The sequence below is a fragment of the Lycorma delicatula genome, chromosome 3, assembly GCF_047948215.1.
Source record: "Lycorma delicatula isolate Av1 chromosome 3, ASM4794821v1, whole genome shotgun sequence".
Lineage (NCBI taxonomy): Eukaryota > Metazoa > Arthropoda > Insecta > Hemiptera > Fulgoridae > Lycorma > Lycorma delicatula.
This window is the reverse complement of record NC_134457.1, coordinates 95,735,614-95,752,530: the sequence shown is the minus strand read 5'-3', so window position 1 is coordinate 95,752,530 and position 16,917 is coordinate 95,735,614. Positions and strand designations below refer to the sequence as shown.

At 26.7% G+C, this 16,917-nt stretch overlaps 1 protein-coding gene across 3 annotated transcripts in view; it reads left to right on the top strand.

Moving 5' to 3' along the window:
* LOC142321798 (phospholipase B1, membrane-associated-like) overlaps positions 1 to 15,130 on the top strand; it is a 113,686-nt gene extending 98,556 nt beyond the window's left edge. For all 3 annotated transcript variants that reach the window (XM_075360196.1, XM_075360198.1, XM_075360197.1), the window contains 4 exons: positions 2,377 to 2,531; positions 6,740 to 6,905; positions 9,087 to 13,150; positions 14,770 to 15,130. In XM_075360196.1, the coding sequence (XP_075216311.1) occupies positions 2,377 to 2,531; positions 6,740 to 6,905; positions 9,087 to 9,217 (452 nt within the window). In that variant the 3' untranslated portion in view covers positions 9,218 to 13,150; positions 14,770 to 15,130. The remainder of the gene's footprint in view (positions 1 to 2,376; positions 2,532 to 6,739; positions 6,906 to 9,086; positions 13,151 to 14,769) is intronic.
* Positions 15,131 to 16,917: the final 1,787 nt, after the last annotated feature.

Genomic DNA, 16,917 nt, shown 5'->3' with positions numbered 1-16,917 from the left:
TAGGATTATGGATATATTTAGTTTAATAAAATAATTTTTTTTTTTGTTAATTATAAATAATCTCTTTAATCAGACTATATATTAATTTTACATTATGTAGATAATGTAAAGGTCATGTAAAGGAATCATGCACAGATCACATAAAGAACATGTAATTAGATGAGGATTTTGTGTAATTCATTAAATAATCATTACTGTTTAGATCAGTGATTTAGAATCATTTCTTTTTTTAACTAAGGAAAGAAGATGTAATAAATTTTACATTAGAATGGAAGATTATTAAAAATTAATGCATATCTGATGAGCAATGAAAATGGGGTTTTTACTGCCAAAACTTATTGGAACAAAAATGGATTCAGTATCAGTTATTATCAGACTATTTTATAACTCACAGTTTACAACTGAAGATAGTTGTATTAAATGCTTATTTTATTTTATATGGTAGTAAAAAATATGACTAACCACAAAATTTGCAACAGCATGTATCTTATAGCCATTATTATGTTATTGCAGCAAATGAAACAATCTTGAATGCTATTTCCAAAACTTGCTTAAACATGTAGTTTTTATTTGCAATTAAAATGTTTACTTTAATAACCATGCCATCTTTTTTCATTTTTTAACAACAGAATTTTTTTAACAACAAAACCATGATTGAATGTACAGAAAATATGGTTTAATAATTGATTAGAAGAGAAATTTAATAGTTTTACTTATTTTTTTAAGAATTTTAATTAAAATTTCCTTCAGTCTGCTTAAAACTAGAATAAACTTTAGTAAAATAAGGCAACTTTTCTGTTTTTATAAATCTGTTGCATAAGACACCAATCCAATTTTTTTTTATGATAGTCATCCATATAAGCCTGATTTATGAGAAGCTGATCAATCAGTAGCTTACAGTGTGATGCATAGTAAGAAGTGAGCATTGAAATAAATGTTTAATTAAAGTTGACTGAATAACTATACTGTTATTATATGATAATATGTTAATCCTGTCAGCTTTAGCTATTAATGGAATGCTGTACAGAGAAATTTTATGTGGTTGAAAACAGTGTATGGAACTGATTCCCGACAATGTATCACAGCTCTGTCTGTCATCTTGAACACTATTTGGTAAGCAACCCATTATGATGATTACTGATACAAATTTATTAATCTTCTTCAAACTTAAAGATAAAATTTGTAGAATTAAAAAAAAATTAATAACTCTTTTTCTCAAAAAACCTGAATAAGTTATGTAAGAACACTAATGAACAACTTTACATATTTTCGTTATAATTTTAATATGCCCAAAAATATACTTGCCTCAGTATTTCTTAATTATCTATATATTTTTAGCTAAGTAAAAAAAAAAATTTGCCAGATTGCTTGGTCAGTTTCCTGGACATACTATCAGCTTCAGCAAAACCTAAAGATCTAGAAAAATCCTGACGACAGATTCTTTGGTTTATCAGTACTGAAGTTATTAAAGTCACTTAAGCCCATAATTATTCATGAAACACTATATATATATATATATACCCTCCTTAATTTTCAGGAAGAATTTACTTTTAAAAATTCAGTTCATGCTAAGAATGTTGAATTCCTTACTGACACATTATTATATCTACTGTTCCTTAATATAGTTTCTGTAAATCTTTTGTGGTACCAATCTTTATACTTTATTAACCAGTAATGTTAATAGCATAGTGCTACACATTTAAAGTATTTACTATGAGAATTGATAAAAAAACTTTGATAGTTTAAGGGAACATTTTATTAACTGCAGCTTTTACTGTTGTCTTTTAATCATAGTTGTTCAGCATAATCTGGGGACAGGATCTGCCTGGTGACAGGATCCTTACGTCCCATTGTCTCCATCCCATTTCTGTTCCACGCTTTCTTATTTTTTCTGTTGAAATTTCCAATCTTCACCTTAAGTACCTTCCTTCTTCTTCTTTGCTTCCTTTTTCCTTCTACTGACTCTTCTAATACAGTTATTTGTCTAACCACATCTTCTAACTAGTTTCCTTTCTTTTGCTTATTTCCTGCATAAATCTTCTTTAATGTTATCTATAATGTCCTCATTTCTCAATCTATCGGCCCATTTTACTTTCCTCATACTTCTCCATATTCACATCTTAAAAGCAAATAAAAAATACAATTTCTTTTGGGGGGGGGGGGGGGTTGATTTTATCTAATTTAAAAAATGTCTGCTTGTAATTAAAAACAGGTGTTTATGACAAGATTTCTCATGTTGGTAGATAATTATGCTAACGAATAGTCATTTATTAGGATGTTGTGACATTTTTTGTTATATGAGAAGAGACCATAAACTATTTAGTAATAATGTACCAGTAATTAAACTATTTTTTATTTATTTTTTTGATATTACAGATTTGAGATCTATAACTGAATTTAATGGATTACCACCAATCTGCAGTTTGACATTAACATCTGAATGCCCTTGCTTGATTGGATTACCATTTAGTTATAAACGAAAAGATATGTTTAAAATAATGGAAGAGTGGCAAAAAGTTGAAGTAGAAGTTGTAAGTCTTGTTTTATTCTAAAAGCAATTATTACAGTCTAAATACTCGTATTATGAAATACAAGTAGAATAGGTTAGAAGTGGAATAAAAGAATCACTTTGTATTTCTAATGGTAAATTCTACAATGAAGAAGGAAAGTATTTTTACATACCTGTTCTGCTGAAAGTATTTTATAGCAGAAAAATAAACATGGTTATGAATATTACTTACCGAAGAAAAATTATACGTTTTGAATTATAATTGTAATAATATATAATTATAATTATAACTTTTAATTCTACATAGATTTTATTTGATAAACAGTAGTTTTTATTTTACTACAATTACTCTCCATGATTTAAAGTTAAAAGATGTATTAAGAGTTACTTATGGCAGGTTATAAATACTATGTCACATGACTACTATGAGAAAACCCTTGTAATATTAATCATGTGAGATGCTAAAAAGAAATTCTCCATATTATCTGTTCATTCTTAGGAGATAGGAAATAAACAAATTGCAAGTGTGATACTCTTATATGCAGCACACTATTGTATGTGCCAAACTGTTGTAACTACCGGATGTTTATAAATAAAACATCATTGTTTATCACTGACTTCAAAATAACAATACAAATTCTTTTATTCCATACTGGATATTTTTAGTTTTCTTTTAATTGTAGTTCTGTGTTTCAGTACTTTTTTTGTGTGTGTATATTCAGTTATTGTGATTTATTGTGAGATTTGATAGTGTGATTAGCCTGTATGTGTGTGTATTCGAATAGTTTATCGATATGGTTGCTAATTCAGGAATATCTTTTAATAAGCACAGAAAAGGGAAGCATTTGCGAAGTGGTGAAAAAAAATACTTTTAAACGTATTCAATCAACTGCTGTAGAAAAATCCTACTTTTGTTAAAAAGGAAGTAGTGAAACTTACTTCTGAATTAACTGATGTGTCGGTTAATAGTATTAATAGATTACAAACTGAAATAAATAGGAAAGGAACCATAGAAACTCCTGTTAAAAATAGAAAACGTGGAAAACCTGTGCTAGGAAATGGGATGAATTTGAAAAGAGTGTAATAAGATTGACTGTATATAATTTATTTTTTTTAAATGAAATACAAACTTTAAAAAACCGCTGGCTGTGATAAACTGTGACAAGAGTTTAGCAAAGATTGGACGCACTAATTTATACAAATTGCTGTTGTTGATGGATTTTAGTTATTAAAAGAAATAAAAAAAGTGTAATTGTTGATCAGGAGATCCTAATTTGGCTGCATAATTATTATTTAAAGAAAATTGCAAATTATAGAAATACGGGTTGAAATACATTTTATTTGGATGAGACTTGGGTAAATGAAGGCCACACCACTTCAAGAATTTGGTGTGATACGACAGTTATATTGGTGAAAACAACCTTTCTGTCAGGATTAAGCAGAGGCCTACAACCTCCAAAAAATAAAGTAAAGTGATTAACTGTGGTACATATAGGTAAGAAAATGGATTTTTAGAGGGAGGATTACTCGTTATTGAATCCAAAAAATCACACAAACCACTTTTTCAATGTGGTTTGAAAAAGTATTGTCTTTATTACCCAAAAATAGTATTCTTGTAATGGACAACTCCATACCATATTGTAAAATTGGAAGATATTCCAAACAGTTCATGGAGGAAATAAAAAATTGCTTATGTTTGCAATAAAAAAATATCCACTTTGGAGAAAACAGTTTAAAAGCAGAACTCCTTGAACATGTAAAACACAATCGTGACAAATTTAATAAATTTTTTATCATTAATAGTTTTTTGATTCGTTTCAGCCACATCATGTGACTGAAACGAAAGGCCATATGGTACTGAGACTTCCCCCTTATCTCTGTAATCTTAATCCAATTGAATTAGTGTGGAGCCAAGTAAAAGGCTATGTTGCCTGAAATAATAATATATATAAAATAAAAAACGTTAATGTCCTGCTTGAAAAAGGCGTGAACGAGGTATCAACTGATAAGTTGAAACAGTCTGTGAAGTATGTTACACAAGAAGAAAAGAAAATGTGAGAATTAGATCATTTTCTCGATGTTGTGGTTGATAAACTAATAATTAATGTTGAGACGATTCGTCATCAGTGCCAACTTCTGGGAGGGATAAAGAATCAGATATAATGGAGGAAGTCCAGTGTTTGTCGGACACTGACAGAGAATAAGGTAAGCAATTTTCTTAACGTTTTGATGTGGTAAGGATTTGTTCAAGTTATATATTTTACCTAATAATTTTTTTTAATAATATGGTAGTTATTGTTTGGGATATTATTGTTTTCATAGGCTTTATTATATTAAAAATTTTGTGAGAAATAAAAAGTTATAAGTTTAGCATAAAATTAAGTATAAATTAAATATAAATTAAATAAATAATTATAATTAAATAAATGTAAGTCTTACACATATGTAATACTATGTTTTTCAAATTATTATGATGTAACCATCAACAAAATGAAAACAAAAACAAAACAGGAGAAGGTTACTAAATTTTATAGCGATATTTATTATCAAGTAGACTGAAACAAATGCATAAATAAAAATAGTACGATTCTAAATTATAATTTTCTGTTAATACAAAATAATCAGATGTTACACCAAATCTGATGTAGACATCACATGACTTCCTTGTATGCCTATTAAATTACATATACTCATTTAAAAAAATACATAACATTTTATTTCACTAAAAACTTCTGAATTTTTCATAATTTTTTTTTTATTGCTATTATTGAATTGTAATTTACTGTAAAAATATTTTTACAATCAGAGGTTAATAATTATTAATAAATCTATTTAAATTAAAAAAAAAAAAAATGTTGTTAATGAAGTCGAATTTGAACCAATGTGTCATCCCCTTGTAAGATGCAAATATCTCATTAATTAAAATTTTATTTGGCTGTAACTCTGGAACCACTGAAAATAAGTATCACTTATGATATATCGTTGAAAAGCTCTCAATGAGAGCTTATTACTGGCATTAAGAAAAGTCCAAAATCCAAATATTTTGAATTTTGGGCTTTTTTGGACCAGTCGATTGCAATCAAAAGGGGAGCTGCACAACTAGATGTTACAATAGTCCTAAATCCAAAATTTCAACATCCTACATCTAATCATTTTTGAGTTATGCGAGATACATATGTACGTACAGATGTCACACCAAAACTAGTCAAAATGGATTTAGGATGGTCAAAATGATATTTCCGTTGAAATCTGAAAACTGAAATTTTTTGCAATCACAATACTTCCTTTACTTCATACAAGAAGTAAAAAAGGTAAAGCTATCTTATTGTGCTAGAGAGTAATATCTACTGCACTAGTTGTTGACTAAGTATGGAAAGCAAAAAGCAAAGGATTAAACTTTGAATCAAAGATAGAAGGTACTAAGGAATACTAAACTTCAAGAAACTATACAAATAATATGTAACCTTATATTATTGCTTACTCATTGCAAAAAGAATATGGTTTAGTTTTTAATATAAGTATTGATTATTAAATACACTTACTTTTAAACTGAATTTCTATTTCATTTACCTATTTTGGATTTTTTACGATAGTTTTCTTTGGGGATAATTTGCCTACTTTTAATTTAGAACCTCTTATTTTGAAACTTGCATATGATGCTATTTGCAAAATGTTATTTTAGAAATCTTTTTTTAAATTTTTTCTATCTTTGTCTCTAGTAAGCATTCGTTTAATTAGATCTGTACTACAGCATTCTTTTCTGTTGACAGAATTATAATGATGTTTTTATTTAATCTCCAATTAAAATTTTCAAATAAAGAAAAAAACATGTTTTAGTATAATTTGGAAAGTTAAATTAAAGTTATTCTGTTGTCATATAGTTCTAGAGATTTCTATAATAGTTTAAATTGTGGATTGATCTTTAGATGCATGTAGACCTGATCACCAATAGTGATACAATGCATCATGTTATTAAAAAAAAAAAAATATATATATATATTTATATATATTGTGTGTCTGCCAATAATTATGATATGTAAACGTACTTTTGTATATCAAGCTGACTTTTTTAATTAGTGTGAACCAGTACTAATTCTGGATTCTTTGTGATACAAGGGAGAGGCATGATGTTTTAATAACTGATTGTTTTTTCACTGAATATATTTGTACATTTTTTAGAATATGTTTGCTGGGGATATAAGACTATTTTTTTTTATTTTTGTTTTCAAGGGTATGGTTCCAACACATACAACAGAAGATTTTGCAGTTGTTACTCAGCCATTTGCTTGGAAACTGTTATTTCCAGTACGACTTGATAATAATGGGAATACTGTAACTGATATTACTTATTTATCTCATGATTGTTTTCACCTTAGTCAGAAAGCAAATGCAAGAGGTAAATATGTTTATGCAGTATGATATAAAATGTCTAATACATACTTGCATTTTTTAGTGAGCATTATAAAATTAATAATAATCACTTTTAAACTCATCTTCTCCCACATAACAGGCATTTATATAATTATTATTATACACATGTAAGAAAAAAGTGAATAAATTTTAGTATGGCAGAATTCACTATACTGCTTTTTGTTTGCTGGTCTTGCATTGTGTTGCCTGTGAGGGTAAGGCTTTTTTCATAATTATAAAAAATAATTTGTAACTATGGCCTTACCTTTTGAAACAAAAAAAGCATGCATTCACATTTACAGTTTGCCTTTACAGTTAAGGTTATATTGGAATTTCAATTTCCTGTAAAAAAGGTAATAATAATAATAGTTTCATCTAATGTTAAACTGAAGCTCAATCAAACAGTTTTGAATTGAGAAGTAAACTTTGGTTGCATGCATCAATCAGCAATATTGACACAATATACTATGCCATGTTGAGACGTGGATGGTTCAGTGCACACCTTGAAAATAAAATAAAATAAAATTTAAATGGTGTCATCTACAAAAATGTCTTTTCAGTGAAGCATTATTGTTGTGATAAAACAATAACTGGTTTTAAATATATTTTATGAACAGTGGTTAAAAAAAACCACTGATCTTGAAGTTTTAAAAAATCTGTTTTATGGAATATAAGTATTAGATATTGCATACACTTTGGTTTTGGTCATAAAAGGGCTGCTTTTGTCATAGAAAATAACAAACAATCTTTGAAGAATTTTTGTAGTATTTGATTTTTGTAGTATTCAGTAAGGCTGTATATCATGTTTTTAGAAATTTTTGTTGATATAATGTATGAATTTAGGCTAATGCACCACAAGATTATAGAATAGGATATGACAGACCTAAAGTGAACATGTAATGCATCTTGCTTACAATGATAGAATAATAGTCCCCACAGCGATATCACATAACTGAGTAACTATGTGGGAATTGCATACAATTTTCTAAATTATTGGTCAAACTGGTATATTTTAATAATTCAATAATATTGTACTCCTCTGCACCATGACGGTAATGTTTGTGAATTTTTGCTTAAGAGTAGTGCTGGTTAGTAGAAAAAGGAGTGAAAGCTATGGCCATCACAATCACTGGAGCTTATACAACTACTAAATTAACCACTTATTAATCACTTTAACTAAATGATAATGTCAAAAAATTTGGTGGTTTGATTTTTTAACTTAGCATATATTTGAAATAATTTGTTTAACATCTTTGTACATGTTCCATTTTTATGAAGTATATTACCATGGTTGTTTTCGCCCGTACTGGTTTTGTTAGTTAGTCATAAATATTCTTTGTTATTTTGTATGTAGTTTTGAAAGAAATGTGTAATCTTTTAAGATATATTTTTAATATACATATTGTTAATGCATTCATAATATAAACTGCAAAATATATGATGAACAGCATACTAAATGAAAAAGGTAGAAAGATCTAAATTCATCATTAAAGAAAAAGTAGATTAATATACAACTGAAATGTTACATGTGAAAATATTTGGTTTTTTAACTGCCGATTTTTTAAATGAAATTTATTACCAAAATTAGAAAATGTCATATTTTAATAATATTAAATCCCAAGCTTAATAAATTAATAAATTTTGCGCTTCATTTAATCATACATAAACCCATAAACCCAACCCCACCCATACAAATCATATTTTTTGATGTGGTTATAACCAAAAGAATTTTTAATTATTTTTTTTATATTTGTGTTTGATAAATGCACAATATATATATATATGTATGTTTGTATTTTTTATTTTTATTTGGCATGATTGTGGAAATATATTTTTATTTAAAATGCAATCATTTTTGTGATTATAATTAGTTATAATTTTAAACTGATGAAGACAGCTTTAATTAAAAAGACATTTGGTAAACATTTACTCACTTGGTAAGATATTTATTTTTAAATGCATATTTATAGAAATATAGGTATTGCACAAGTAATATAGACACAATTTCTATATGCCGATCATTCATATGTTTGCATTCAGTTTCTAACCAATGGATTCAATAAGTTTCTTAAATAAATAAATATAAATGTTGCGCCATTTCATTTTTCATTCACTCTTATATATCAGATTTTGTTAATTAACTATTGAATATCTCAATCTTTTTCAGCGGCAAATGCCCTATGGAACAACTTGCTACAACCAATTGGGAGAAAACTTACTGCTTGGGAAACAGAGTTTTCAAATTTTCTTTGTCCCACAGAAGAAGATCCATACATATTTACTATTAGAAACTCATGACCTTAGTAATTTAAAATGACTATTTCCATAAGAATTTATTTTCTAGAATTTCATTTACTTATTCATAAATGAATATAAGAAATTGCATAAATTTTTATTATTCTGTATATTCTACATCATAATTTTGATATTTGGTTGCAATATATTACTACACTACAAGATTTTATAGTGTGATTTCATCATATATTTTTTAGTCTGAGAACACAAGAATTTAAAGATAGTAGGATTTCGTTATGTAAAGTGATCTCTGTTTATGATGTGCAGTGTAGACAAATTCATTAACAATTTGTAACAATTTGTATAGTATTACAAGAGAAGAGGAAATTTTATTGGGAAAATGTATTTTTTATTGTTGTTTGTCAATGCTGAATTGTAAAATCTGTTGTCTTAGAACTATTAAAACATCCAGTTCTTTCAAATACCAGTTCTGATTTATTATCTGAAAGGAACTTTTAGTAAAACATTTGAAAAATTTTCCCTTTGTTATTTTTAATTTATTTGCTAAAATACTGAACTATTATAAGCTAAAATGTTATCAATTTAGTAAATCACAAAAAAAAATATTTTTGCCACAAAAGATTACCTTCCCACTTGTAATATAAGAATATTCCTATGAAATTCATTTAAAATACTATATGTTTTTACTATTTTTTTTTCAACCATAGAAAAGCATGATAAAATACATTTCTTTAAAGTAGATTACTTTTTTTATTTACTATTTTTAGTTTTTTTGTAAATTAAAATTTGATAAATAATCATAAAAAGTAGATTTACCAAAGTGAGATTGAAATCCCTATTATTTTTATTTTTTTACTTTGAAAAAATTGTTTTAAATTTTACTTAATTTTCAAATACATGAGTAAATGCAAATTTTAATATTTCTTAAGAGGGGAAATACTCTCCTTATAAACATTTTTAGGTGCAACTGGTAAGTTCATTTTTCAGGCTTAAATAAACTTTATGCGATGTTTTAAACAACAGATACAAATTGAGTGATGGAACAATTTTCAATAATTTTTGCATAAATTTCAAATGTACAAAAAGTGCACTCCAAGTAATGTACTGAGGGATATTTAATTTTAAATAATGTATTTATAGAAATGGAGTCTTGGTTATCTAATTTACAGTTTTTTTAATGTTTAATCAAATGTTATTGTTTCAGTTCCTTCAGATGAAATTAAATCTATTCATTTGTCCAATTGTATGTAAGTTTTATATTAATTAAGCAAATATGAATTCATCTAATGAAATTTGTTTATTTTTTAAATCATTAAATTCAATTTTTTTTTTCTTACTTTATTAAATAAAGAGCAAAGAATCTTAGTGTAATACTTACAATGAAAAAAGTATACACTGTTATTTCTATATAAAACTGTGTGTTATTATGTTAAGTAATGAAATTAAGAAAAAAAACAATTTTTTTTTAAAATTGACAAATTTATTCTTTAAAACTATAAAATTATCAACTTTGATATCAATGTTGGTAGACAGTATTATTACTTATTAGTAAACCAACCCTTAATTAATAATATTTTGTTTTTCATAAGATAAATTTATTTTTTTATGACTTTTGGTTTAATTACTTTTAAAACTTAGTATTTGTAAGTAAATTAGTACAATCTGCTTTAGTCTGCATATATATATATATATATATATACACACACACACACACACATATAATTGTTATTAAAAGGAAGACTTTATATATATAAAGCCTTTACATGTCTTATTGAAATAAGTCATATGTTACCTTAGTTTTTCATGTAAATACTTTCGAGGGACCCAATCATCCTTAGTCATGATTGAAATAATTCCACATAATTGCATAATAAAAGTACTAAAATAATGAAAATTGATTATTAATTTACACAAGTGCTGAAATCTGTTGCAGTTTTTATAAGACCATTTCTTCAACTACTGTCTGATGGCTTATAAAATTGAAATTTTGTTTGTATTTATAAATGTAATATTTTTCTAATATATTTAATTTTATGTCATCTTTATTAATTTTGAATACTTCTAAATTTGTGTAATATCAGAATACAATTTTTATTGTTTATTAAATTGTCTATGATTGCCATATTAGATAAAACTAATCTGTTATTTTTGTAATTTGTATAATGTTCAAGAATTCTAGTTTTAAATGATCTACTTGTTTTTCATATATAAATATCATCAAATCATTACATTTAATTTTTATAAATTCCACGTAGATAGTTTATTGTATTATTATTTCTATTTTCTAATATTTTATTATGGTTATTAGTTTGTACGCTGGTTTAAGTATTCCTTTATAAATTTACTGAGTAATGAAGAGACCTCTACCTAATTTTTTTTATGTGTGGTTTGTTCTTACATACAATTCTTTTGACTGCTTGCAAAAATAAACTGTCAAGTGCCTAATTATGTTAGGATTAAGCAACTATGATAAGGTAAGTCCCTTTGAAATTGTGTCATCAACAAAGAAGATATCTTACAGTAATCCAAGTTAAAACAGTGCATTCAGTAGTGAAATCTTGCTAAAACTAGCTATCCAATATTATATTTTTCCTTAAGCAGATACAGAATTTCTGACCAGTGATGGTAAATAAAGTTTTTATAAAATTTGGAATCCACAATTCACCACACTGAAATCACTATCCAAACATAATCTTCTTCAGTTTGCAATGGTTGCTCATGGTTGATTTGTAAATTTTTTTAACCATCACAAACAGGACTTTTAGATTATTCACTCAGCTAGATTTTAAATCAATCCTTTCATAAGAAAAGATTTCATGTAACACTTAATTTTCAATTTGTTGAATGAGATTTTTGTTACAAATAATAGTTGCATTTGTTAGTAACAGTTCTTTAGCAATGGACACTTAAAGAAAAATAATTAATTTTTTTGATATACTATATGAGCTTTTTCCAACTGATTTTCACTTTTGTGTCAACTCTCTCAATAATTTTCTAGGACTACCAGGATATCATAAATTTTGATATGTTTATCCTTCTACAACATGTCATCATAACAATAACATCATTTACTTAACTGATCTTATTCAAAATTCTTACAGCATTGTAGAACTGTTCAACTTAAGCCTGAATGGTAGGCTTAACACATTAAGTCTACCTCACTACAGCACTAAGTATGTTTAAGTTCTAAAATATGGATTGTAATATTTTCATCTTTTAATGATGTTGTTGAAGATTATGGTTAATGTACTTACGTGCTGCTAGTAATTTTGTTAGTTTATATTTTAATAGTAATTTATTTTTGATTAAAAGGAGTTAAGACTGATATTAGAAAAATAATCTGTAAACAATGATAAGAGTTTTTGGAATTATTATTTACATATGAAATATTTTTATTTGTTTTAGGCTGTAAAAAATGGTGCAGTATTTTTAGTTACAAGTAATAAAATATGTATATCTATTAAAATTAATGTTTAATTAGAAATAAAGAGACTATTATTTTAATTAAAAGGAATTAATGACTATTCCATTCCCAAACTACAGATAATTATCTGGATGTTATGAATATTGCACATATAATATTCACTTTGCTGCGTGTAAAATATGTTATGGTTTAAACACTTTCAATGCTAGACTGATAATCTGAAAATTATCACTCTTGAAAAAAATGTTCCTTTCAAAACAAAATTCTTTTTAGTGCAGAAAATAGCTTATGATTTTTTACTGACAAATAATTGGTAAACAGATTTTGAAAATAATTTTGTAGAACTTGCACTATTTAAGTATATATAAATGTGTGAGGCTATAAAATGAAACTTGTGGATATTGCATTCTCATATTTTGTCACAGAAGCATTATCGACTGAAGCTTGGCCTGAGACTTTTAACTGAAGAAAAATGCATTTTACCTACAGTTCAATGTGCTTGCCATGGATATAAGACTTGCAATCTCTCCAGGATGATTTTGATTTGAATGGTTTGTAGTTTTGTAAAACATTTCCACACATTAGACAGTTCTAAGTAAGTGCTGTTATATTCCTTAAGAATACTAGAATCAGTGGTTATTGGTTGCTAATATAACAGACATTTTTTCAGTTTATATTTAAGCTGTTGGACAAAAGGTTTTAGTTCTATTCCTCCCCCTTCTTATTCCTTAAAATTTTAAAAGAATTACTAGATATGATAAAAATTCAAGTAACTAATTAATTTTGAAGAAATTACCATTTACAGATATACCCTTGAAGCAGTTTGTACCCAAGACAAGAAATATTAATGTGCTCCTCCCCTACCATTTCTACAAAAATTATTTTAATTAGATTTAATAACTAAAAAAATAAAATATACTTCTTTTTATTGATGTTTTGTTAACTTTAAAAAGATTTAGTCCTGATTTAAGCTAATTTACATATTACGTCTTTTGAAGTTAATGTTTTCCTAGCTATGTAGTTAAATTGCAGAACTATAGAGCATACTTTATGCTAATTCAGGTGAAATTTTTGGACATCAGGGTTTTGTAAATCTTGTAGTTTTATGACCCCCTTCAACCAAAAAGTTTAATTTTAGCATGTAAATTTCAGAAAGATGTAATTATGTATGATGACTTGTTTATTGCTTACTATCACCAAATTGGGTGAATCAATTTAGGTGAAATTTCTCACAATGATTTCTGTATGCATGGTTTTGATGCCATTTAATTTTTGTTACAATCTGTCAAGGGGCAAGGAAATACAGAACTTATGGGATACTATATCTCAAAATTTTAGTCAAAAGTTTTTTACACACAATTTAATCCCCCTTAGTTAGGTGAAATATTTCTGAAGGTGTTTGATCTCTTTCAAACATTCATAAGGATGAGGATAAAGTTTTTATTTTTTACATGTTTTCTGTGCTGAAAGTCACATTCATATACTAATTAGATGATTCCATTACATTATTATCTTACTTTTGTTTTGTATTTGGTTAATTTCAGTCAATGGTGGAGGATTATAAGTTAATTTGTTTGCTGCTTTTTCAGCAGTTATCACCTTGCTTGTTAATTTAAGACTGGATAAACTGATTTTTATGAAATTTTGTATGATGACTTCAAAAGAATCATTAATGATATTTAATTTTGGTTACAATTTGTTATGAACATGGGGAACTACAGTCATCATGTTTTCCAAATCACAAAATTTTACTTAAGTCATTTTTTTTTAAACTTAAATAATCTGCTTCATTTTCTTCATTACAAGTAGTCTGTCAAGTTAGAACTGCATAATATTCCCCAGCAAAACTATGAGTTGCTAAACAATTTATGCACCCTTTGCTTCCCTTTATTATTTTATATAATTTTACATTTTGCTTTTTTTCAATATTCATTTAACTTATGCATAAATAATTACAGTAAACAACGATCAAGTTCTGATTTCTATTAAAAAAACAACAATAATTGGATAAAGATTCTCAAATAATGCTTTTGTTGCACATTTTCAAGTTTAAAGTAGTAAAGAACTATAGATTAAGTATTCTGCATTAAAAGTAACTGATATTTTGTACTGATAAAATATAAGTAAAGTTGTAATACAACAATTAAAATATCATTTTTACATATTTCAGATACAATATTAAAAGCAGAGTGTATACATTTTAATTCTTTATAAAGCATGGAATGGAAGGGAACAAAGTAATTATGAAATTGGAAATGTTGTGGATTAATAGGATCCAGATGTAGGGAACTGTTCAGGATCTAAGTGTTTGATCAACTGGGTTGGTCTAGTGGTGAACACGTCTACGCTATCAGTTGAAAGAGTTCTAACGTTCAAATCCTAGTAAAGGCAGTTACTTTTATATGGATTTGAATACTAGATTGTGGATACCGGTGTTCTATGGTGGTTGGGTTTCAATTAACCACACATCTCAGAAATGGCCGACTTGAGACTGTACAAGACTACACTTCATTTACACTCATACATATCATCCTCATACATCCTGTGAAGTAATACCTGACGGTAATCCCCAAAGGCTAAACAGGAAAAAAAAGGTTCTAAAATTTAAAGGTTTAGCCTTTTGTCTAATGACATGAAATCTATTTAAATTTTTTAAAGTTGTTACAGTTTTCTTTCATAAGAAAACATTATTTTAATTTTTTTGTAGATAATTTTATTTTGTATGTATAAATAATACTGAAAAAAATCACAATGGTTAAATATCAATATTAATTAACAGCATATTTTTTTGCATTTTCTCCTTTCATTATGATAAATAAATGTTCCTTCGTTACAGTTATTATTGGCAATAGTTATAACAACTGGTGTAAATGAGCAGTAGTTTCAACTCTTTTACAAAATTAATTTTTTTTTGTGAGTTGCTATAAATGCAATGCATAAGTAGCAAATCAAAATGTACAATATCATGTGAAACTTCTCATCTTTCAGCTAATATGAATTAAGCTGAATCTTTCAGCTTTATGCTGAATTCAATGTTAAGTCATTTTCTGGTAGTTGCATTTATCCCTTTCTGTATCAAATCATGACTAAATGGTTTTGTTGAATCATTATTTCTATTTTCCATTGAACTCCAGTAAGATAAAACCTGTATTTGAAATCTAAAAAGTTTTATAAACATTCAGCAGGTATTGATAAAAGATTGTGAAATCTTTTAAAAGAAGGCAGAGAGGTTATTATTATTCTTTTACAGATTTAATTAAATTTTTCAACAATGGAGTGTTTACTATATGTCTTAAGAAAGGTTTTATGCTTAATTTACAAAATCACAGGTATTACATTATTTTCTGCATTTTTAAAATATTTGATAAATTAATGATGAAGAATATTCTTTTAAACCATTATTCTTTTGAAGAATAATCTTGAAAACTATAACATACAGTCAGACTTTCAGCATGATTTTAGGGGGAAAAAGATGAACATACCCATTTCCTAATCTTTAGAAAATATTTTAAATAGCAAAAATACAAAAAGGTTTAATTAAATTTTTTTTGCGACCTCAGTAAAGCATTCAATTTAGTTCCAAATATCTTGCTAATGAAAATAGATAGTTACTATTTTATCAGAAGAATTTTAACAACTTACAGTTGTTTAAAGTCATACCTTATCAATTGTAAACAGGCAGTTGAAATTTCATATCTTGATAAAGTAAAACCTTAATTCAAGATGTGGAATGCAGAGTGTCGTAAAAGTATTCTGGATTATAGAAGTTTTCTTAATATTTATTAATGAACTTGATCTGTTTCAAATCTTGAACTATTCTTTGTTATCCTTTTTCCAGATGATGCAACTATATCTTTATCCAGTGCTAATTATTTAAAAGAACTTAAAAGTTCTACATTAGCAGTTAAAATATTATCTATTGGATGAACTAATTTTATGATGATTCATTGTGTAGAAGTAGAGTGTTTACATTGTTTAGAGAAATAGATATTCCTTATTTATTTCTCATCTGCTGTATTTATAGAATTACATGAAAACTAATCCCCTAAGGAATTTATTAAATTTTAAGGTTAAAACTTCCACAAAGACATGAACTATGAGAACATATCAGTTACATAGTCTACTTATATAATGAACAATTACAACACTACTGAAAAATATCAACTGTCCCACAATAAAATAAGTCTACCGAGCACTGTGTGAGATGAAGAATTACAAAGCGACAGTAGAAGATCAGACTGTAGAAATCTGGAAACATGCAGGAAGACCAGCAAAAATCACTCTTCATCAACAGCTTGTAAACATCTCGATCAAAAAA